A 23,332-nucleotide genomic window follows, 5' to 3' on the forward strand; every position below is an offset into this window, starting at 1 on the left:
CAGCAATCTTGTCCTTCTGGACCGGGTCCATGTGACAGCAGGGCTTGAAATCCTGCAGGAAAATAACAGGCTGCTGACAGGAAACTTCAGACTTCTTTAGGAAGCATCCAGTCACCCCAGTGCCTGGGGGATGAGACAGAGCACGGGCAGCAGTACCCCTGTGTTTTGGGGGCTGCACCGTGGCTGTGTGGGTGCAGCTGGTGGGATGACTCTGCTCTGGAGCTCGTGGTGTCTCCTCAGGATGAGCGAGTGCAGCTCTGCATCGGGGAGGGCAAGAGAAAGGAATTAGCACCGGCTGTTGTTTTCTCACATTCTGGTTAAAATCCAACAAAAAATCCGGGCAATCTGCTGAGTGGTGTTGGATCGTGGGAGTATGAGACCTCATTTCATTAAAGCACTCTGGGTCAGAAAAATGTGCATTGCATCATTCTGGTGGCAGCAGCCCCAGGGGGAGCAGCAGTGCCTGCTGTGCAGGGTGCTCAGGGCTGTGCTCAGGGCTGTGCTCAGCACCACTGCTGGGCACACAGCACCCAGCTGGGGCACAGGCTGTGTTTCTGCACTGAGCTGGCTGCACATTTACCTGCCATTTCACCTGCTCTGTTGAACAACCTCCCAAGCTGGGGTAGATCCCCCATCCCTGCTGGAGCTGTGGCTGTGACAGGGACTGAGGCTGTGCTGCCAGGGACACAGGCACAGTGGGAACTCCTCTGGGTGGCTGAATGACATGAGGTGTCCCATCACGGGATCTGCCTGCACCCTGTTACAGGCTTTTATTGCCCAAAACCCAAAACCAATTCTCTAAGCCTGGCAAATTACCATTACCTGTGTTGTCTTTACAGCTGAAGTGAGCAACAGATGTTTCTTGCATTTATTTCACCAAAAGATGAAGTCAGTTTTTATTACAAGATTATGCAGTGAGAGCTTGCACCCCAGGAGTTCACCTGGCAGCAGTTCCTTTTTCCCTGGCCCTGGGTTCCCAGCGACATGACCCAGCCTGGGAGCCAAGGGTGCAGTCCAGCTGCTCTGCCTGCTGCATCCCAGCTTCCCAAATGCACCATTTCTGTGGGTTTGTCACTGGAGAAACTGAGATCAGCGTGGGTTTGCTTCACAGCTTGTCTGTAGAATCCTCAGTTTCTCCTCCAGGTTAGAGAAACCTCGTTGTGGCACTTGGTTTAGACGCTGAGCATTGTGCAGATCTCAGATGAAATGCCTCCCACCTTGGCTTCCGCATCCCTTTGATGTTTGACATTTTCTTTGAAGTATGGAATGTTTTAGAATCGTGCCATCACTGACTGGTTTGGGTTGGAAGGGACCTTAAGGCTCATCCTATTCCACCCCCTGCCACGGACAGGGACACCTTCCACCAGCCCAGGTTGCTCCAAGCCCTGTCCAACCTGGCCTGGGACACTTGCAGGGATGGGGCAGCCACAGCTTCTCTGGGCAACTTGTTCCATTTTCCTTGTGTTTATCCTTGTTCTGTCAACTTGGGGGGATTCTGATAAAACATTTCAGCCGTGCACATGTGAGACCAGAGCCCCCATAATTCCTGTGATCAGGAGCTGTCCCACTCGTGCCATTCCTCCCTACTCAGTGCCAGATGTCACCTGTAGCAGGTGACACTGACTCTTCTGGAAAGCCATCAACTGTAAGAAGCACTCGAGCTATCTTATTCATTTTCTTACCAGCAAAGAAGCCTTGCTGTTAACATTTCAGACAAGGAGTAGTAAAACCCTGTTTCTCCCACAATTCCTTGTATCAGCCTGACACAAAAAGGTCATTACTTGGGAAGTCAGACAGATTCTGAATGACTGTGTGCTTCTTCCCAGCTTTTGATACAGAATGCTAATGCACAAAAGCAAGGAAATAAAATTCAAACTAAATCTTACCCTGCCCACATGACAAGCAGAATGGGGCTGGATCCTGCATGCACCATGTTATTTGGGTTGGAAGGGACCTTAAAGCTCATCTCCTCCCTGCCATGGGCAGGGACACCTTCCACCTGCCCAGGTTGCTCCAAGCCCCATCCAACCTGGCCTTGGACACTTCTAGGGATGGGGCACTTCATGCACTTCATTGTGCCAAGGGAATGAGTCCTTGCTTACAGTAACTGCTCATAAAATCCTCATTAAAGAAACCTTAAAAATCTCTGTATGATGTGCCCACAGTTGTGCCATCCTGGTGTCAATCTGTTATTTCACTCTGTTTCCTTGGCCAAGATTTTTTTCCTTAACTACAAAGCCCCTCATTTCAAAAGTGTTTGTGTCTTTCTAACTCCTTGCCCTATGTTGAATACACATGGAGGTTTCCAGGTGTGAGAAATGAGACATCCTAAAGGTCTCTCTGCATTTTTCAATATCCAGGAGGATGTTTGTTTCTTTCTTTTTAGTAGAATTTTAAAACTAAAGGAAATACTGGTCTGCTGAGCTGGACCAGCTCGTCTCTAGCCTTTAACAGGACTTGGGAAAGATGAATGACCAAATTCAGAGGATTTATGGGCAAATTCACCAGAAACCTGATTTTATCATGGAAAGCGTGAGAAGATAAGAAGGAACAGACTTGCCTGTGGCAGTACCTGAGAGGAGAGGGCAGCTGGTCCAGCTGAGATGAGCTATTACAGGAGCAGTGATCCATCAAGGGTGGAGCTGGTCCCTTCCGCTGCAGTTCACTGGAAATTTAGGGACAGAACAAATTTGACATCAGCCTTGAGAGAGGGGATTTCCAGCACAGCCCTGACTCTCAGGCACGTCTTGGCTGATCCTTCCCTAGGAATGCTCTCAGAGCCTTTTACGTGGTCGCTGGCAGGTCACCACTCGCAGAAGGAAGAGCTGTAGGTGCCAGTTATTTTCAGGAAGGAAGGTATGGCTGAAAACATGATCCTTCTGGAGTTCAGCCCATGCAGGCCAAGCCCCAGTGTCCCACAGCTCGAGTGCTAAGCCAGGGATCTGTGTGTGTTTGGTTTTTATTCCGGCATGGAGGGCAGTGCCCCCGCTCAGGGGGCTGTGAGTGCTCCAGGTTTTTCCATGTGACTGTATAAAGATGGAGGCTGCTCTTGTTTTGATTCTCGCCTGATTTAATTATATTTGCTTTTTCTCTTTTTATTTCAGTTGTGATTCCAAAGAGCCCTTTACCTGCCTCCGAAGTAAACTCGGAGAAACCTAGCATGCACAGTAGCTCAAAGACTGTTTTGGGGCATCAACAAGGGCAAAGGCGTCGCAAAACAGGGAAGAAGCGTGGTCGAACGACCAAAGCGCTAATCCACCACCCCATGCCTGCACCCTCCAAGTCAGTGGAGCCTTTGAAATTCCCCAGAAAGAGAGGCCCCAAGCCTGGCAGTAAGGTAAAAGCTGATGCCGATGCAGGCGGGTGAACAGCAGGTGCTGCAGGTCCTGCCATGGGATGGTGCATGCGTGTGTTTGGGCACGTTTGTCTCAGCCTCTGGCTGTGTGACTGCAGCAAGTAGGAGACCCGAGGGGTATGTGGGCTGGGAGCATTCTCAGAGTCCAACCCCAGAGCTGTAGAGAATGTCTGTGTCCTAAAGATCATTTCCATCAAGAAACTGTGTCTTTGGAAGTGCATTGGCTGTGGAGTAGCATGGCAGATGCTGGGAGCATGGCAGGGTGGCCAAACGATGGAATAAACTGTCCCGTCCTCGTGTGTGGCTGATCTGAGTCAAACTGAGGTGGCAGATCTCGGGCTTGTTATTTTTCAGGCTTGTGGTTTATAAAATACACACCTATTGATGACTACATTCTTAGGACACCCCGTCATCACCATCAGAAATGTGTCATGTTCCACAGTGCCTTGTCTGTTGGATGCAAAGGAGAGAGTGTAGTGATCACGGGTGGTAAAGGAGAGCAGGGGTAAAAGGAGAAATATCTCCTCTTTTTCTGCAGAGGAAACCTAGGACATTGCTGAACCCAGCACCCACCTCTCCAACCACCAGTACCCCAGAGCCAGACACAAGCACTGTGCCCCAGGACGCTGCTACAATCCCCAGCTCTGCCATGCAGGCTCCCACAGGTAAGGAAGGGTCTCAGACCACGTTCTTGACAGGATTGCACAGTTAGGAACTGCAGCAGACAGACAGTGACACTGCAGGAGAGTCCCATTTCTTCCTAGCCTGTAAACCAGCAATCCTTACAATTCCAGGAGGGCTGGCCTGGGAGAGGCACTGAGTGCAGATCAGCTGTTTGTTTCTCTCTCTGTCCATTTGGAAATAATGAAGTTGTAGGAAGATTGCAGCCACCTGCTGAGGGCAGGGACCCCTTTCCCTGAGTTCCCATGTGCGTGGTGGTGACTCCACAGCTCTCCAGGGACACTGTCCATGGCCCTTTGTGCCTGGGGGCACTCGGGTGTGCAGAGACCCTTGTGAGCCCCTGAGCTCTCACAGACCATGCCAGGCACTGCTGCTGGAGCTGCACAAGGGGCAGAGCAGCTACCAAAGGACTGTGATCTGTCCAGCTCCAACCAGGATGTCAAGGCACTCAGGGAGAAGAGGGAGTAGGGGAGGAGGAGCAGCAGTGAGGAGTGTGTGCACTGCTACAGATGTGAGTGCAGCTGGGGATGAATCTGGCCAGGAAAGTCTAATGCAAAGCTGCTTTTGACGTGTTGAGTCAAGCTCTGGATATGGGCTGAGCCCTCTGTTTCCCCAGAATATAAATGGCCAGTTTTCAGAGGAACCTAAAGAACCCAGTTTCCCTAAAAAGGACACACTGAAAAGTGGGGGTTGAATTCCTTCATCCCCTCTGAACACCACGGCCACCTGACCTGGCGGGTGTGGGAACCACTTTACAGCCTGACCAGGGAGAAGCAGCAGCAGCTTGGAAGGTGAGCATGAGGCAGGAAGGTTTTGGAGGCAATTCCCCTCTAGAAGCAGCTCTGCTGTGAGGATGCAGACAGGCAGTCGTGGTGGATTACCTCCTGTGAGCAAATTGGAGAGTCTTAAAATCTCAGCGTCTCTCAGGTTGGATTTTAGGCATCTGTTTCTTGCTTTCTTGAGTGGGTTAATGGCAAACACATTTCTCATCTTGGCAGTTTGCATTTACTTGAACAAGAACGGCAGCACTGGGCCCCACCTAGACAAGAAGAAGGTTCAGCAGCTGCCAGACCATTTTGGACCAGCTCGAGCTTCTGTTGTCCTGCAGCAAGCAGTGCAGGCCTGCATTGACTGCGCTTATCATCAGAAAACAGTCTTCTCCTTCTTAAAACAAGGCCACGGGGGAGAGGTCATCTCAGGTGAGAATGGGCCCACAGCACTTTGCCTTCAGAGAGGTTGTTGCAAGAGTTCTCTCGCTGGAAGATGTCTGTCCTGGAGCCTGGTGCAGCCACAGGCCAGGGGCAGACAGAAGAGTTCTGTCTTCTCTTTCTTGCCACACATCTGTGTCAGTGAAGCAGCAGCTGGTGGCTGACTCAGAGCAGAGCAGTTCCCATGGCCTGTGGGCACAGCTGCGGGAGCAGGCAGCGAGCAGGCAGTGAGCAGGCAGCGAGCAGCCCTGGCATCAGCCTGGGCACCATCCTGCCCCTCTGACCATCCTCCGTGCTTTCCCGGCCCCGGGAGGAGGCACAACTTGGGGGGATTCTCACAGCTCCTCCTGGAAAGACAAGAACTACCCCGGTTTTTGAGGTTCTTAATTGTCCTTTAACTGGGTCTGGGAGCGCAGGCCCCTCTTGGAATCCTTTGGGTTCCCTCGCCCGTGGCTGCCCCGGCGCTGCCGCCCGCCCGGCGCTGGGAGCAGCAGGCTGGTCCCGGCCTGTCCCGGCGCTGTGCCAGCCCCAGGCAGTGGCTGTTGTTGGCTCCAGCCTAGCCCAGCGATGCCGAGATCCAGGAGCTGCGCGGCCCTGGGCGTAGCCTCCGCCTCGGCGGGGGGTTCACGTGTTGGGCTCTGTTTGTTTCTGTCTCCAGCTGTGTTTGATCGGGAACAGCACACTCTGAACCTGCCAGCAGTAAACAGTATCACCTACGTCCTCCGCTTCCTGGAGAAGCTGTGCCACAATCTGCGCAGTGACAACCTCTTTGGGAACCAGCCTTTCTCTCAGAACAGCCACATGCAGCGCTCACACGAGTACGACCACGACAGGTATCTACCAGGTAGGAGCTGGGGCGGGGGCGGCGTTGTAGGGACCCCAAGTGCTCTGTGTCTTAACCCAGATTTTATCTCTATCTCTGGAGGCAGGGCTGTGTTCCAGGGCCCTCTCACAGGGTTCATTACATCACACCCAGTGTCGTGCACATGCCTGCAGGGCTCTTGTGCAGGATGGATTCCAGCTGCATTTTCTGCCTGTCAGTTTGATTTCCATCTCCGCTCTAGGTTTCCGCTCATCCGTGCTGTCTCCTTGTCTTCCCTCCTCTCCTCGTCCCTCAGTCCTCCCTGCTCCCTGTAATCTGTTTGTGATGACTTCACACAGTGAGGAGTAAGGTGAAAGAGTGCCTGAGAGTGATGATGTGCAGCAGGTGAACTGTAATTAGGGATGAATTAGAGCCACAGTGGCCGTGGACCCACTGCCAGTGCGTCCAGCCCTCGGTGACAGCGTGGCCCTTCACGGGTGGTGCTCATGCAGCAATCCGAGACAGAGGTGGTTTTGTTGTCCTTGCCATGGCTGATGCTCTGCTGCGTTGACCAGCACACCCCAGCTGGGCAGTTTATGCCACAGTGCAGGTCATCAGGCTGCGAAATTGCTCTTGTTCAGAAACAAGTCCAGCAGTTCCCCCAGCATGCTGGGTAGTGGCAGCGGTCCTGGGGCTTGGCTGCCCCCCGAGGCTTCCTGGGGGTTCTAGGGGAGCTCCTGCTCTAGGAATGCTGGTTGTGGAGAGGATCAAAGCTATCTGCACCCTCTTAGGTGGTTGACAAGTGCTGCTCTCCTCTCCTGTCTTGCTTTCTGCCTCCCCAGTCAGCAAATAGCTGTTGTGTTGAGATCTTTCCAAAGTTAATCCTTTGGATAATTATGGCTCTGACAAGAAAAGCAAGAGTTTGGAATATAAAAGGATGAAGTGCTTGGAAAGAAATGTTTAAGAAGAAGTTGTTAAGCTTGAGGTGTAGGGGCAACTGCCAAATGCCACAGTGCTTTGTTCATTGCACCTCACAGAGCACCCTCGGGGAGGGGATGAGCAGGAGGAGAGTGAGGATGATCCTCTGCTTCCTCCATGGCTGAGCAGAGCCATGCTGGAGCCAGCAGGGCCAGGAGCAGGGAACTGTGCTGTGCTGTGAGAAGAGGAGCTGTAGTAAATGCAAGGACAGGAGCAGCATGATCGGTTATTGGGACTGGAAGTTGCCCCTTGGGGAACCCTCAAAAAGAAGAAATCTCCATGTTTCAGTGTGGAGATACCCTGTTGCTGAGGGATAGAGCAAAACCGGAGTGGGAGGGAGAGGAGAGGTGTGGGCATGGAAGAGAGGTTCCTGTAGCTCACTCACAGGGTTTCCAGCCTCCAAGAGAGGTCAGTGGTGGCTCTGCCCAGAGCTGGGCTGCCAGGCAGGGTGGAGAAGTGTAAATCAGAATTCAGGGAAGCTCAGGCACAGCACCAGTTCTGACACAATGCTGAGACCTGCCCATCCTGAACTCTTGAATGGTTGCAGGGGTTAAAGAAAAATTAACCACAGTCTAGGGAAGTGACAGCACCTAGTCCTGCAGGTCATACTGATGTCTCACAGCTTGCTGGTCATCTGGTCATCTAACACCTTTCTCAGGCACCTGAAAGAAGATGATAAACATTATTATCTACACATTACAGTGGCTTCTGGTGAGGGCAAAGAAACAGTACCGGCGATTTTGGGAGGTTTGGGCTGGTCATGGAGGAATGAGAGTGCAGTTGTACATCCTTAAATCGTGCCAAGTGTCAAGCTGCTGTGGTCTCACAGAGCTGCTTCAGCTCTGCATGTCCTGCCTTGCTTCCTCTGCAGGAGGGAATTGTATTGTATGGGGCTGGTTCTTCCAGTAAGTGGCCATTGGTTAGGGCTGGGAGCTGCTTTCAGTTCCCAGAACAAACTGGCTTTCCAGGAGCACCCCTGGGGCTGCTGTGGAGAACTGGTGTGTGTGCTTGGGGCAGAAGGAAGGTCTGCAGCAGCCCTTGGGTCAGCTGTGTCCAGCCATCCTGTCCTACCAACTAAGGCATGGTCATGGAAACAAGGGGAAACAGGTGGAGTTGTACATCAGGAACAGCAAGGATTTGGGAAGCTGATTGCTGTGCCTGGGCTGTGAAAGGTTCTGAATGGGTAAATCTGCCCTGGAGCCACCTGAAAACACAGGACTGGAAGGACCTTCTGGCCCCCTGAGCCCTGGGCCCTGCTGCATCACAGCACATGGTGTTGCTTTGACTGACTCTGGAGTTGCAGATTTTGTTCTTCCACTGGAGGCTGCTCCAGGGTTTTTTGCTGAGTATTTAGAAACTATACTGTAGTTTCCAGCCCAAATTTATTCTTGGGCAACTTTGTATCTGTGTCTCCTGGTCTTAACCTTGTCTCTTAGCTCAAATTGGTTCTCTTTCTTCTGGAATTAGTTGGAAGCAGTTGTATCCCTTTGGGGAACTCACCTTTTGGATGCTCTCTGCTCTCCTCAGCCGGTGTTGGTTTGACTTAAACTTCACGGGGTGACCCAGCCCTCTGGGGAGGAGCCCTTGGGGACCTGGTGACACAGCACTGGCACCACCATGGTCACAAGAAATATCTCTACAGCCACTTCCAGTCAGTGTGTCCTTGTAACAGATGATGATCAGCCTGTCCTGGTCACATACCTTGTTCTTCTCATCCACTGCTGTCACCTGCTGGTTCCCAGCTCATGGGACAGTGTTTCAAGTGCACATCTGCATTTGGCTGCTGGATTTACCTCCTGACTGGTTCTTCCTTCTGTATGGATCTTTCCTGCCTAATTTCAAACACCACTTTGTCTGGCCTGGTGTGGGAAGATATCAGCAGATTTCATCAGTAAATCTCTAAAATTTCTGCCAAAGGTTTAAATAAAAATACTAAATGACAGTGGGTTAAAGAATGATCTTCAAGCAGATTCACTGGCAGTTGCTCCCCAGCCTCATGTGTCACTCAGCGCTGCCTTTCCCCTCAAATTAGATTTCTGTGCACAGAACAGGGCTTCTGGTAATTCATGCTCTCAGTCTCAGCTGGTGGCTCTCTGTATCTAACATCTGCTGAATTCCAGCTAAATGGGACTGACCTCTCTTCCCTCATCAGGATTTCCCCATAGTAGGGAAGCTGCTGGGTCAGTCTCCTGGTGGACCCCTGCCATGGTATGGACCATGTGTATTTTCCCTGCCCTTTCCTTCCGAGCCAGCCACACGCCTTGCGGTGCTGCTGGGGTCAGACATGGGCATTTTGTTGCCAAAATCACTTTTTCACCTTCTGTTTCAAATGTTGGCACCAGGTTTCCAGTCCCTCTGAGTAGTGTGTCGCTGAGTTCTGTTACAATTTGCTGCAGCAGACCCAGAGTTCCAGGTCCACCATCGTTGTTGGCTTCCTCTGCGCCCTCACATCCCCCAATTGAGAACATTCAGTTGTTTGACTTGGTCAGTGGTGGGTATTTTCATTCCTGTCCTGTTTCTTTTGTCCTTTGAGCCCTGCCCCTGTGTTCAGCCTGGCTGCAGATGGAAGTGAATCCCAGAATGGTTTGGGTTGGATGGGACATTAAGGCTCATCCAGTTCTACCCCCTGCCATGGGCAGGGACACCTTCCACCAGCCCAGGGTGCTCCAAGCCCCGTCCAACCTGGCCTTGGACACTTCCAGGGGTGGGGCAGCCACAGCTTCTCTGGGCAACCTGTGCCAGGGCCTCCCCACCCTCACAGGGAACAATTTCTTCCTAATGTCCAGTCTAAATCAACCCTCTTTCAGCTTAAAGTGCACTGAGTGCAGGTGGGTGTCACAGATGGGTCAACACCTGAGCCAGGTGTGTAGGTGTTCTCGGCAGCCAGGGAGGAAGTGCCAGTGCCATCAGTGCAAGGCACAGTGTCCCACAGTGGGAGCCTGGAGTGACCTTGGCCTGGCAGGATGAGGTGAGTGACTCTGGCTGCCTGGAAAGGTGTCCATCCCATGGCCTTGGGATGGCCCACAGCACCATCCAAGCATGGGCAGGTGGGCTTCTCTTCGTCCCACCAGGCTCCCGAGTCAGGGGATATGAAATACCCCTCACAGCTGTCCCATCATTTGCAGGCAAGGACAACCTCCCTTCCTTTTCTCTTAACCCTTACCTTTTTGCACATCCCCTCGCTCTGTTGCCCTGTGCTTGTTCCTTCTGTAGCTGAAGCACAGGCCTGGCTTTGCCTGTGCACTGTCTCAGAACACAGCTGAGTTCAAAGCCTGCCTTCCTCCTGCCCTCCCCGTGCTCTGAGGTGCACAGCTCCATGCTGAGCAGGGCCTTTTTATCCCAGTAAATGATCTGCTTGTTCTCAGCATCCTTCTCAAAGTGAGGCTTTGTCCACTGAGATTTGGGGTCCTTCCCTCTCAGATTATTCCCTCTCAGATGATTCACATCCATGACATTTATGGCACCTCTGAACTGAAGGTGGGGTTTTTTTCCTGATGATTTGCTGAGTGCAGATCTGGATCTTACTCCATTTCTTTATTTTCTTAAAATTTGTTCCTTAAAAGCAAAATTCTATTTTTGAGTTATCCTTTCATTAATTTACACCAACCTCACTTCTGATTACTGGATTGTCTTCTACAGCCTGACCTTCTGTGTTTGCATGACTTTGAACATCAACCACTTTAAATAAAAAACCCAAACCAAAACCTGATGAAACCTTTGCAAAGCATCACCTTGTGTTGTGGTTCTGTGGCTGTTGGGTGAAGAAGGTTGGGTGACACAGGGATATCCAGAGACATTACCAAGAGCATTTGTTCCCATCTCTGCTGGGCAGTGAATGTTTCTTACAGGGACTTGTCCTGAGGATGGAATTTGTCTTTTTAACAATGTCACAGTGATTTTTGGTCATACTCACATGGAGTCCCAGGGCAAGCAGCTTGTCTTTCATTTCCCTGAAGGATATGGATACAGCAGGTCCTTTTCTCTACCTGTGTGCATCTGGTGCCTCCCACCCGCCTGTCCCTCCGTGTGTTGGCTGTGATGCATCTCCCTGAGTGTCGGTCCCCGCCATGCCTGTCCCCCCTCCTGCACCCTGTGCCAGCTCTCGGGGCTGCTCTGGGCAGGTGTTGGCTCCTGGCTCTTGTCTGTGACATTGCACCACTGTGCCCAGCACGGAGTGCTGTGGGCTCACACGTGTGGCCCGTGCTCAGGGCAGCTGGAAGGGGCCTGGGAGCTGGTGGCCCGTGTGGGCAGGGGGCAGCTGGAGGGTCACCTCAGCTGGGACATGGTCTGCCACCCCCTGTGTCGCTCACCCGGCTCTGTCCCCATCAGTGTTGGCACTTCCATTCTGTGTCCATCCACCCACTGACACTGTGTGTGCGAGGAGATGTCCCAGCCCATCCCAACATCCCCCTGCAGCACGGAGAGCCCCGTCCTTGGGGTGTGCTTGGGGAGGAGCAGCAGCCACAGCTGGGGGTGCACTGAGGGGAAGATGGAAAATTGGAGTGGGGTTTAATCCAGCACTGTGTATGGCACAGAGGGTAAATCTGTGGGGTAAATCACCCCAGGGTTGTTTGCCACTTGTCCAAGGGTTACGTGCGTCTGAAAGGGGAAGAGTGGGACGAGCAGGAATTGTGTGGGATGAGCCAAGGGGTAGAACGAGGAGAAATGCAACTAAGTCAACTAGGGGTGATATTTGGGGTAAAATATGACAAAATACGGCTAAGATTCTTTGTTAGGTTTCTCGCCACCCTTTTTCTCTGGTAACACTTGTTGAGCTCAAGGGACTCTGGCAAGACTGAATTTCCCAGGACATCTCCACTCCTAAATAGGGCTTGTTCTCTCTTCCTAGACAGAAGCAGTTCGTTAGACGGCTCTCTGCAGGGACCAGGCCGGGGTACAAAGCGCTATTCCCAAGATTCCCCTCCATACACTGCTCCTCTCTCCCCCAAGTTACCAAAGAATGACCGTCACCCTTTGGAAGGTGAGCACAGCGTCTCTTCCCAAAGCTGGCTGTTGGCAGTGCCCTGTCCTGGCTCAGCAGGGTCACATCTACCGTGCCAGACTGAGCCATGGCTTCAGGGAGCTGCTCTGCTTGTCCCTGGCATGGGTTGTGCTTGGTGTTCCAGAGGGAAGGGAACTGCTCTGTGGCGAGGCAGGTTCCCCACACGGATGTGTAAGGCATGTGGAATGCAGTGGGAATTCCTTCTAACCCTGATAGTCATCCTCTCATACCGTGTAATTTGGGGTTTAATCACCCGTGGTTTGGCTTCCATGGCCATGCATGGCATTAACATCCTTAAACTGCCCAGCTGCTCCAGTCAGTCTGCCCTGGGTTGTTCCCTGAGGGTTTGCTGGGGTGTGTTGTGCAGATGCTGATGTGCAGCTGGACAGCCAGGAACCTGCTGCCCTTTCCCAGGATCTCATCTTGTTCCTCACAGTCCTCCCTGAAATAGCTGGGGGGTCTCACTGGCATGTGCTCCACCGGCTCAGCCAGATCGTTCACATCCTGCTGCTGCTTCCCACAGAGTCCCTTGGGATGCCACTGGTGTGCTGGGCCACATTCCAACAGCAGCTGCTGGAATGTCCTCTTTGGTGTCTGATCCACAGGTGTCCCTTGCATGTGCAGCTGGGAGATTTCCAGGAGGTCCAGGTAGCTGGAGGACTCCCTGAGCTGAGCAACCTTCAGTAAAAATCCTTCCAATTTTGTTCTGAACTGCAAACCCTCCATAATGCAGATTGGAGATTTAATCTTACTGAGGCCTTTTAATTAATGGATGGTGAAACCTGCCAAGGTGTTAATCACAGTTCTTTGTAATATATCCCTGAAAAAGTGCTGGAGGCTCCTGGGTGGGCTCACAGTTCAATGGCTTCGTGCTCTGTTGCTGTCCCTTTAGAATCCCCATTTCCCTGGCTTTACTGGGGTTGCTGATGCCAGGTGTGAGTGCCCAGTCTGCCATCACTGTGGGTGATTTTGGTCTCCTCCATCACAGTGTCCTGTGCTCTGCAGGATCACTGACCCTGTCACTAAAGCGCAGCTGGTCTGAACTTGCACCCTGTTGCCCAGGGAAGCTGTGGCTGCCCCATCCCTGGAAGTGTCCAAGGCCAGGCTGGACAGGGCTTGGAGCAGCCTGGACCACTGGAAGGTGTCCCAGCCCATGGCAGGAGGTGGGAATGAGATGAGCCTTAATGTCCCTTCCAACCTAAACCATTCTGTGATTCTATGATGGACAGTTTTTAGTGGCCTCAGTATCTGCAGTAAGTAAAACTGTAGGTTTGTCACAGAGCTGAATCAAAGACCAAGATGATCTGTGGGGACTGTCTCATCTATTCCAGCATATTGACAAGTCAGAAATTGTTCCCTGAGGCCCCCTCTGTTTCTCATCTCTAAATACACATCTGTGCTGGTCTCTTTGACGTCCCCCTCTGATCCCTCAGCCACTGCACTGAGGTACCATTAGCATGGCCCAGCCCCTCCTCCTCCCCCAGCAGGTGGGACACGCAGTTCAGCCTGTTCTGGAAGTGCTGGTCTGCTCCAAAGGTTCAGGTGCCTTAGCTGGGTGGTGAATATTGCACACTCTGTACTGTCAGTGAATAGAGAAGCCTTCCAAAATGGGTAATTCCAAGGAGGAACCTTTGTCTGCAAGATTGATTCTTGGTCTGCTTCAAAGTCTGTTCAGTTATTCCTTGACCTTTGAGTGGGTTGTGCCATCTGGATGCAGTGTACTCCAGCCTCTTCCAAAAAACACAGACAAGCGGGCAGAAAGTGTGTCTGTGTGTGAGGGGGGTGATCCTGTCAGTGTGTGACCTTCCTGCAGCAGCTTGGTCTGGTTCTGTGCTTGGTCCAAGCAGGGAGGAACGAGCTGCAGTTCCAAATTCCACCTAGAAAGTCATTCTTATCCCATAGCTAAAAGCTGGAATGAATATGTCCTCCTCCACCGTGCAATCAAAGTGCAGGCAGGAATACTTGCATTTCAGAGGATATATTTTAAGAATATGCATTTGAAATGCTTGGATATTGAATATTTCTTGAGCAAGGAGGTACATCTCATGGGGCTGAACTCTCTCTGGCTTCAGCAGAGTGACAAACAGCAGGCCCTGAACACTTCCCAGTTTGCCAAATGGAAGGCTGTGAGCAGCAGTGGGATATCCCATTCACCATGCCTTTGGCAAAGCAGAGAGATGAGGAGGGGACCTCACATCTTACATTGTTTTTCCTCTTGCATCCAGTGGCACTTGTGTTGCTTTTTGCTGAAACGCTGCAGTCCCAGCTCAGTGGGGACCTGCCTTCACAGCCCAGCATTTGCTGGAAGCAGTGGGTGTTCAGTAGTTGTGCAAATCAGATTTGTGCTTGTGGCCAAACTCCTGTGTTTCAGCAGTAAAATGGCACTGTTGAGTCTGTAGCACTATTTGTTTAATTAAACTTTAATTATCTGCTCCCTGCCTCTCCACCACTAATTGTGGTGTGTTTCCCTACAACGTGCCAACTGCCAGCCTTTAGTTAACTCTAGCAGTTTGTGTAGGGAAATCTGCCTAAGAATCAACCACCTCCTCCCTCCTTCAACGCTGGTTGAGGAGAGTGAAGGATCCTAGATCGTGCCTGAGCACAGTCTTGCTCTGCCCATGCCCCTGGGCACGTGGTTTTCTGCTGCAGATGACTCACAGGGACAGTAATCATTGCCCTCTTGCCTCATCTCCCTCTCCCCTTCCTAGAGATGTCAGTTCACCCCAGCAGTTCCCTGTGTACTTGCGTTTTTAAGAAGACCCTCAATCTCCCTTGCATTGACCCTGCCAGGAGGTCTCCAGCTCTGCTGCAGAGTTTACAGCCCAGCAAGCAGTGCCCTGTGCAGGGGTAGGGAACCTGGGGTCAGTGAGCACCTTCACTTCTGCCTCCTGGGCAAAGCAAAGTGCTGCCCCCAGGCCTGGCCTCACCCCTGGCCTCTGGGGGTGTGATCACAGTTCCTGTGAGAACAGGATCACATAGCTGCAGAATGCATCACATTCCCATCAGGATAACATCAGTGTGTTGACTGTTGAGTGAAGTACTTTCTGGGGTTGAGTTTTGGATCCTCAGCATGGCACCAACATGAACCTGTGCATGTGCTCTCCCAGCCTCCCAAGCTGGGCCTTCTGTTGACTTCTGGGAGCAGTTAGAGATGTGTGTGCCTGACCCAGCACCCTGCCTCACCCCAGAGTGAGTGCCCTGGGGCTTGCTGCCCAGCTGAAGCTGTGTGGCACCTCAAGGGGGCTGGGTTTCCTTGGGGAGTGGAGATGTGCAGCAGGGAGCTGTTCTCATGCCCCAGCCACTCTGGCAGCGCTCAGGACTGTGCCCACCGACCCCTCTCTTGCCTCTGCCCTTCCCTGGCAGCCAGACAGCACCTTCTCCCAGATGTTTAATGGGAAGTGGTGTGGGATTTAAGCAGAACTGTCCTGTTGAAGAGAACACCAACTGTCTCCTCAGAAGCAGCTCCAGTGGAGACCCCCTGGTGTAAGGGACAGCCGGTGATGGGTCTGGCTGGGGATCTGCACCCACCCCTGGGCCAGAGCAGCCAGCTCTGTGCTGGGTTTGTGTCCAGCCAGGAGCTGAAATGGAGTGGTGGGAGTACAGGAGGGGTTCACAGTTATTCAGGATAAGCCATGAGTCATAAAAGCACCTTTTATGCACTGAGAGCAGGTGGGAACACATTTGCCCACGTAGGAAGTGAGTGACACGGGATGGGTCACTAGAGGAGTAGATTCTTAACGCCAGCAGTTTCTAGGTGAGACTTCAGGGCTGTGCTGCTGTTCTGGGACATGTCCCAGAGACCTAAAGTTAAAACAGGAGTGCCTCAAGTGCAGAGTGACAAAGCCCCTGAGGTGGAAGAACAGCAGTTACCCAGGTGATAACCTCCCACTGGCCTCACCAAACTGGCCAACAGCCAGACAAGGGGGGTTCCCTTGGGAGCTGAAGCTCTGGAAGGTCAGGACTGGGTATTTCCAGCTGAACTGGCTCTGGGATCTCTGCTCAAACACAGACCAGAGCACTGAGACCAGAGGATCACAGCTCACACAGTTCATAGAAACCACAGCAAATAAGGTGCCTTTAGGAGAGGCTGCTGCAGTCGGGTGGGACCTGTGTCAGCAGCACTCAGGGTTAGGCTCAGGCTCTGCATCTCCCTTTGCTGGAGCCTGGCACCATGATGTCAGCAAGGAATTTGGGAAAATTCAGCAGCTTCTGGCTCTCACAGACTGCAGTATCAGCCTGCATCCTCACCACCACCAGTTCAGCTTTGCTGTGCTGGCTTCTCACCTGCTGCTCCTGTGCTCTGGGAAGACCCAGGGAGCAAACCCAGGGCCTGGCCAGAGCAGTGGCTCTGGTTTCTTGCCCCTTGTCACCTGCTGTTGTTGAGTGGCAGCAGCTCAGGGCTGTGAGCTGCCCTCGGGGTCTCTGCAGCCCCAGCCCGGTGTGCTGGCCCTGCAGTGCACAGGCACTGCCCCTTGGGGTGGGAGCTGCTTTCCTGCTTGGTGCAGGAACTTGCCAGGTAATTCAAGAAAAGAATGCAGGTATTTGAAGGATGACTCAGGAGGCTCAAGGGCCACATGGGCTGAGACCTGGTTGTGCCATAGTAAAACCTACAGTGGTGGCCCTGAGGTGAAGCTGTCACAGTGTAACAGCACAGGCAGGTCTTGCTGGCTCAGGTAGAACCCTGGATAGTCTCCTCAGCCTTTCCTTCCCAATAGTGCCTCGGACAGCTGGAAATTCAATGCATTTCTAGAGAAGGTGAGGAAGCTGCTGTTGCCCTGGGACCCTGCTTGGAGAGAAGCCTCAGCCCAGTCCCTGCTGTGCATGTGCCAGCACAGGGAGTTGGTCTCCAAAGTGGTTAGGCTGGAAAAGGGCAGGAGGGATGAGCAGCTGGTCACCAGCGTGTTGCTTCTGGGGCTGGAGGACCAGCATGGCGTGGGAGCATTGCCTGGCCATGAGAGTGCAGCCCCTCCTGCCCTGCATGTGGTGCTGCCCTCCGGGATTCTGCGTGTCCCACACCCTAGTCCTGGGGGACAGTCCCTCGCACGCTGCTGCCGAGAATGTGCAGTGTGGGATCCCTCAGGGAACCTCCCCTCCCCTCCCCTCCCTGCTCAGGGCTGTGTGTGAGTGCTGTGTCTGTTGGCATCCAGATGGATCAGGCGTGCCCCGCCAGGGCACAGGGCCGGGCCAGAGCTGGTCGTGGCATGAGCAGAGGAGCTGCTGCCCCAGGCTGGGCACCGACCGTTGTCACTGCCCACTAGTTGGCATTGCCAGGTGAACACCAGGCAGTGCCTGGTTTGATCCCTGTGCTGTGGAGGAGCCCAGTGAGAGGGGTCAGACCCAGGGAGTGCTGCACCTCTGCCCCCGAGCGGGAGCGTCGGGCCGTGGCGTTCGGGTGCACTGACTGCAGCTTGGTGCGTTCCAGGTGAAACCTTTGTCCTGGGGGATGGCCTCCCAGGGCCCTTGGAGCCTCGCCTGGACCCTATGGACTCTGCCTTGAACTCTGTCAATTCCTCCAGCCACAGCAGGAGCTCCAGAGACTATCGCCTGCCAGGATACAGGCACCTGCACCAACCCTCGAGCCTCAGCCAGGGCAGCAGCTCTGCCCTGCGCAGGCTTAGCTCTGGGGGTAAGAGCTCAGAACAGCCCTGCAGCTGCACAATGGCAAGAGAGGGCCTTCCTAACTCCAATTACACCTTTCTGACTCCAGCAAGTACCAGGCTGGGCTCTGCACAGCCCACCAGCTCCGTGAGGTGTGATGGCACCTGGGCGGGTGGCAGTGCGGACAGTGACGCTGCTCTTGTGGCTGGTGACGGGGGGGACCCGGAGGTCGGTGGAGAGGAAGGAGCAGGCAGGAGCTGAACTGTGTCCAAATGGGCATCTGGGTCCGTGAGGATGGATGGGGAATGGCCGGGGAGTCGAGAGCTGCCTGGAGAGGCTGGAGCTGGGAGGGGGTGGGAGGGAGGGTGGGGTGTGTGAACAGCACGTGTGTGTGTGGAGGGACAGGGGCAGGAGGGCTGAGCTGGGCAGTGCAGCACATCAGCACATCAGGTTGCAAAAAGTGTGATTTTAAGTGCAAGGTGTCAATAAAATCCTCTCCCAAGCTCGGGCTGTTGGTGGCTCCCCCCCACCTGCGTGTGAGGGCAGAGGTGGGACGAGGGGCTGTGCCGATGCTGGAATGTCGGGAACAGGACTTTGTATCAGCTTGGGCCGTGCTTCGGGACAACGGGACGTCACCTGTGGGCTCAACCTGTCAGAAAATGAAAACATAAACCAGCTTTGCTGCTGTGTTAAGTGTGCTGAAGGTGTTGGGAGTGGGGGAGGAACCATGAGTGGGGAGAGACATGGGAGTGGGGAGGGTGTTCTGCTGTGGGAGGTGGGAGCTGTCAGCTGACAGACGAGGAGTGGGAATGGAGGGGCAAACAAGGAGAAACTGAAGTTAGAGAGAGGAAAAGGGCTCAGTGTAGAAGGCTGCCCTGAAAAGGAGAGGGAATAAGGCTCCTGTGCCAGACCTGTGCTGCAGGAATGTGGGGCCTGACTGGGATGTGATCCTTGCTGTGTCTCTGCCCTTGCTGTAGGAGAGGAGGCTGAGTGGTGGGTTGAGGGGGAGTGACTGTGGGACAGCTGCAGTAACAGCCCTGTCTGCACCCCCAGGGTCTGACAGGTACCTCGGCTCTCGGGACGGGCCCCGGCTGAGCAGCCGCGACCCCTCGTGCTGGACGGTGGAGGAGGTGATGCAGTTCATCCGCGAGTCCGACCCTCAGCTGGGCCCCCACGCTGACCTGTTCCGGAAACACGTGAGTGTCTGTGTGTACGTGTGTGTCACCTGTGGGAGGGGGAAATCAGCACACAAGGAAAGCGCAGGAGGGTCAGAAAATGGCAGCACTTTGGACCAGCTGGAGTTCTGTGCTTAATAAAAATATCCTCATAAATCCTGCTCATCCCCTGTCCAGGACTGGGATCCTCACTCAGACCTCTCCAGGGGCAGACCTGGCAGCCTGGGTGTGTTTGAATCCCAGTGCTGAAAACACAGACCCTGCTTGCCCTGGAGCCTGATAACTCACCTCATGGCAAATTCCCCTGTCAAGAAAATACATTGCAAGTGGGATTCATGGAGTGCTTCACTGCTCAACTCCGTTTCCTATAACAGGGAGTCCCCTAAGGCTCTGCTCCTTGTGCACATCTGTAAGTGTAAAACAGCTGCAGACACAGCATGGAGTTTGTACCATTAAAGCTACAAGAGGTTTGGCAGCTCCGTGTCCTGATTCCTGCCAGAACTGTTCTGATTGAGTCCCTGTTCTGTCTGGTGCTGCTTGGGAAGTCAGAAGAGCACTGGGAGCAAACACCCAGCGCTGCATCCTGCTCTGGGCTGTGCTGACAAAACACTCCTTTTCTTAATTAGTTCTATTATAGAACCACCAGTAATTGAAAAATGTTTGTTTTAATTATGCAAAAGTTGCCAAGGGTTGGAAGTGCCCTGGATTGGCAGTCCTGGGGAGAGCCTTGCTTTTATCTGCAGAAGGGAAAACCAGATCAAACCTGGTACTGGAGATCCCTGGAGATCTCATCAGCCTGAAACCTCGCTGGGCATTGACATAGGACAGGACGTTCTGTTGCTTGAGGTGGTGATTTTTATTTTTCTTCTTTAAGTCCATTAACATTTTTTCATGGAAAACTGTCCAGTGCAAAGCTCCGGCCCCAGCCTGGACTGGCTCATGGAAAGGAGCACTGAAAGTGGTGGGAGACTTCCACTTGCAGATGCCAAGGACAGAGCTGTTCCCTGGTTATTCAAAGCTCATGATCCATCCCCTCCTGAGCCTCAGGTGGAACATGCCTGGACTCTGCTGTAAAGCAGCAGCTGCTTTGGAAGCTGCTGTGTTGGAATCAGCCCTGCTGGGGATGAGGAGCTTCACCACTCCCTGCCAGTGGCTGAGACAGTGCTGTGAACCTCCAGAAACACAGAATAGAATCACTGAATCATTCAGAATGGAAGAGCCTCTGAGCTCATAGAGTCCAACAAGACCCCAGCACTGCCAAGGCCACCACTAAACTGTGTCCCAGGTGCCACATCCACATATGTTTTGAACCCTTCCAGGGATGGTGATTTCACCCCTGCCCTGGGCAGCTGTGCCAGTATCTGACCACTGTTTCAGGGAAGAAATTTTTCCTAATATTCAGTCACATAGTGCAGGCTCTTTTAGTTTCAGGGACTGTTCCCTCATCTCCATCTTCATCCATGCCTCAGGGCTGTGTCCTGGCAGGGCTGTTGTCACCATTGCTGCTGTGCTGGGTTGACAGTGCCCTGGAGTGAGGGACTGCTCCCCTGCCTCCATCATTCCCCTGTCAGCAAAACCTCCTTTTTCCTCCCTCCCTCCCTTCAGGATTTGCTGCCCCTCTATTCAAGGCCCCTGGGTGTTGATCCCCCAGCAGATTTCCCGCTGCACGTGGGGCTGTGGGGCTGAGCCCTGTGCTGGAGCAGGGTGCATGCAGGGCTGTCCACGCTGAGATGTCCCTGCTGGGATGCTGCTGAGCAGGGCTCACCCCCAGCCCTGCTGCTGCCTGTTGGCCTGGCTCAGTGGCAGGGATGGGCCTTCCAGGGGCTGCCACAAGCGCTGTTGTTCCCCTCCTTGCAGGAGATCGACGGGAAGGCCCTGCTCTTGCTGCGGAGTGACATGATGATGAAGTACATGGGGCTGAAGCTGGGGCCAGCCCTGAAGCTCACTTACCACATCGACAAGCTAAAGCAAGGCAAGTTCTGAGAGGACACTCGGCAGGACAGATCCTGGAAGCTCCGCTCCTGGCCACCCCCACCCGCGCTCACCTGCCAACAGGTTCGCATGCACACACCCCATTTACACCGCAGACAGATGGACAGACAGACAGACGGACACCTCGCCGACAGCCCGGCCCCCCCCGGGAGGGAGCCCGGCACAGTTGGGTTTCACACCAGCCTCAAGCCGTGGGTGTCCTGTCGGAAGCAGAGGGTCCCTCCCAGCACTCCTCCGTGGGCTCCCTGTCCTGCTTGCCTGGGATGGAGCAGCAGCTCTGGGCAGTGTCTGTGGGGACTGGGCACTGGCACCACCTCTCCTCCCTCGCCTGCCCGGGGCATGGGGGCTGGACGGGGCTGCAGTGGGGCCGTGCCCCCGACTGGGCTCAGCCCTGCGGCACCACAGTGAGCTCGGAGCATCGACTGCCCCATCCCCGCCTTCCACACCCATGGGGAGCCCACGGGCCACTCACCCCCTGAGCTCTGCCTGCCCCTGGCTTCCAGCCCGGCTCCAGCTGGGCACACCAGGCCAGGGGTGGAGGCCTCTGTATTTATTCGGGACTGGAAAGGCCACACGGCCCTGGCTGGGAGCATGGAGTGAGCTGGGAGAGCCAGGGAGCGGGGCTGAGGTGCCCCTGGCACGGGTTGGAGCTGCCTGGATGCTGCAGGACTCGACTGATCCTTCTCGCCTTTTTTTTTTTTTAATTTTCTCTTTTGGGAATTTTTTTTTTTACTAAGGAGTTGTGTGTTTAAAGCAATGAGATGATTTTTCTACCTGTGTTGAACTCGCAACTCTTGGTGATTTTTAGCCAGAGCTGCCAAGGTTTGTCTTCCCAGGGGCACTCCTGCTCCTCTGGAGTTTTGGTCCGTCCCGGTTCAGTCTGTGAGAGGGTGTTGGGTCTGCCCAGAGGATCCCAGGGACCCACCCCGATGTTGCTCTTCCTGTGAGGGCTTTATCCTGCCCGGGGCCCCTGTTGTCTCAGGCAGTTTAATGTATTTATTTTTGATGGCACTTGAGCAGTTCCTGCAGTCCCAGACACGTTCCTGCAGCTGCACGAGGAGTGTGGAGGCCACAGGCTGTGCCACCGGCGTGTCCTGGAGCAGCAGCTGCCAGCTCGGGGCTGCCTGTGGGGCAGGGGCTGCCCGGACCCCCAGGTGGGCCGAGCTGGGGCAGGGCTGGAGGGGCAGGTGGGGGCTGACCCTGCTGTGTCCCCACACACCCCCAGCACTGACCCACACGTGCACAGGCTGCCCCTGCAGGGACCAAAGGGGTGGGACGGGATCTCCACTCCAAGCACTTGCTCCTCCTGCCCTCAGCTCAGCCCCCCTGCCAGCCTCGAGGGGCCCCCGCGGTGACCAACCCTCCAGGCTCTGGCACTGGGTCAGGTTTACCCCTAAGGGGCAAAGTTGCAAAAAAAAAAAAAAAATACTCCAACCCCCAAAGTACTGAGAAGGCAAAAGGCTCTTTGTCAGAGAGCGCAGCCCGTGCTGGGACACCCCTCGGTGTGACCTGCGCTGGTCCCGCTGCACCCGGGGCTCGGCAGGGTCAGCCAGTGCTTTCCTCTGCACTTATTTTACCTTGATTTGTTTATAAATAAAAGGATACCAAGTTCCTCCCCGCTGTTTGTGCTCTGGGCTGGGCCCTGCAGTGGCTCCCACAGGCACCTGCCATGGGGGGAGCGCAGGGACAGGCAGGGGGTGCTGCTGCAGGACAGACCTTCGGCTCTCCTGCCCTGCCCTCCCTGCCTGCCCTGCCCTGCCCTGCCCTCCCTGCCTGCCCTGCCCTGCCCTCCCTGCCTGCCCTGCCCTGCCCTCCCTGCCTGGCCTGCCCTGCCCTCCCTGCCTGCCCTCCGGGGCTGAGGGGAGCGGAGCGACACTCGCAGGGTAGCCAAGGGATGACATCGTGTCCTCCCGATCTCTGCCCAGCCCCTCTCGTCCCCTCAGGCTGGCCCCCCTCTTGCTCTCCGCGGTGCTGGCAGAGGCTGCTGCAGCTCCTTGTTCCTGCCTGGAGCTTGAGGGGGTTGTCGGGGCAGGAGCAGCCCCGGCCGGGCCGCTGAAGCCATCGCTGCCAGCACAGCTCAGCCCTGCCCCGCGGGGCCCTGAGGCAGCTGGGGGGGCCGACAGCACCTGCAGCCACACGGGGTAGGGAGAAGGGGGGACAATGAGCTCCGAGCCCCCAGGGCAGGGAGGAGAAGGGAGGACAATGAGCTCTGAGCCCCCGGGGCAGGGAGGAGAAGGGAGGACAATGAGCTCTGAGCCCCCGCCCTGCTCCCCAGCACAGCAGTGCCATGGCCTGGCCCCCTCACCTGGGCACGACCCCGAGCCCCTGTGGGCCCTCAGGGGTTGCTCCATCCCGCGGGAAGGGCCAGAGGGGCCTGGGCAGACCCCACAGCAGGGCTGGTCCTGCACAGAACCACAGCGGAGCCCCCACCCCCTGGGTGTGCTGCCCCTGCCAGGGGGACTCAGGGCTGCCTTGGGGCCGACCCTCTCCCCCCAACAAGAGCCCTGCTGGGGGGTCTGGCCAACAATCCCAGCTGTGGGG

At 54.6% G+C, this 23,332-nt stretch overlaps 1 protein-coding gene across 3 annotated transcripts in view; it reads left to right on the forward strand.

Annotated features, from left to right (window-relative positions):
* SCMH1 (Scm polycomb group protein homolog 1) overlaps window positions 1-21,499 on the forward strand; it is a 65,274-nt gene extending 43,775 nt beyond the window's left edge. For 2 of the 3 annotated variants that reach the window (XM_027905154.1, XM_027905156.1), the window contains 8 exons: window positions 3,105-3,337; window positions 3,894-4,020; window positions 5,035-5,235; window positions 5,903-6,088; window positions 11,874-12,005; window positions 17,449-17,652; window positions 18,678-18,820; window positions 20,657-21,499. In XM_027905154.1, the coding sequence (XP_027760955.1) occupies window positions 3,105-3,337; window positions 3,894-4,020; window positions 5,035-5,235; window positions 5,903-6,088; window positions 11,874-12,005; window positions 17,449-17,652; window positions 18,678-18,820; window positions 20,657-20,782 (1,352 nt within the window). In that variant the 3' untranslated portion in view covers window positions 20,783-21,499. The remainder of the gene's footprint in view (window positions 1-3,104; window positions 3,338-3,893; window positions 4,021-5,034; window positions 5,236-5,902; window positions 6,089-11,873; window positions 12,006-17,448; window positions 17,653-18,677; window positions 18,821-20,656) is intronic. The other variant, XM_027905155.1, reaches the window with a different exon arrangement.
* Window positions 21,500-23,332: the final 1,833 nt, after the last annotated feature.

The sequence above is a fragment of the Empidonax traillii genome, unplaced genomic scaffold, assembly GCF_003031625.1.
Source record: "Empidonax traillii isolate 1590-97213 ecotype Southwest subspecies unplaced genomic scaffold, ASM303162v1 scaffold1126:size462002, whole genome shotgun sequence".
Classification (NCBI taxonomy): Eukaryota; Metazoa; Chordata; class Aves; order Passeriformes; family Tyrannidae; genus Empidonax; species Empidonax traillii.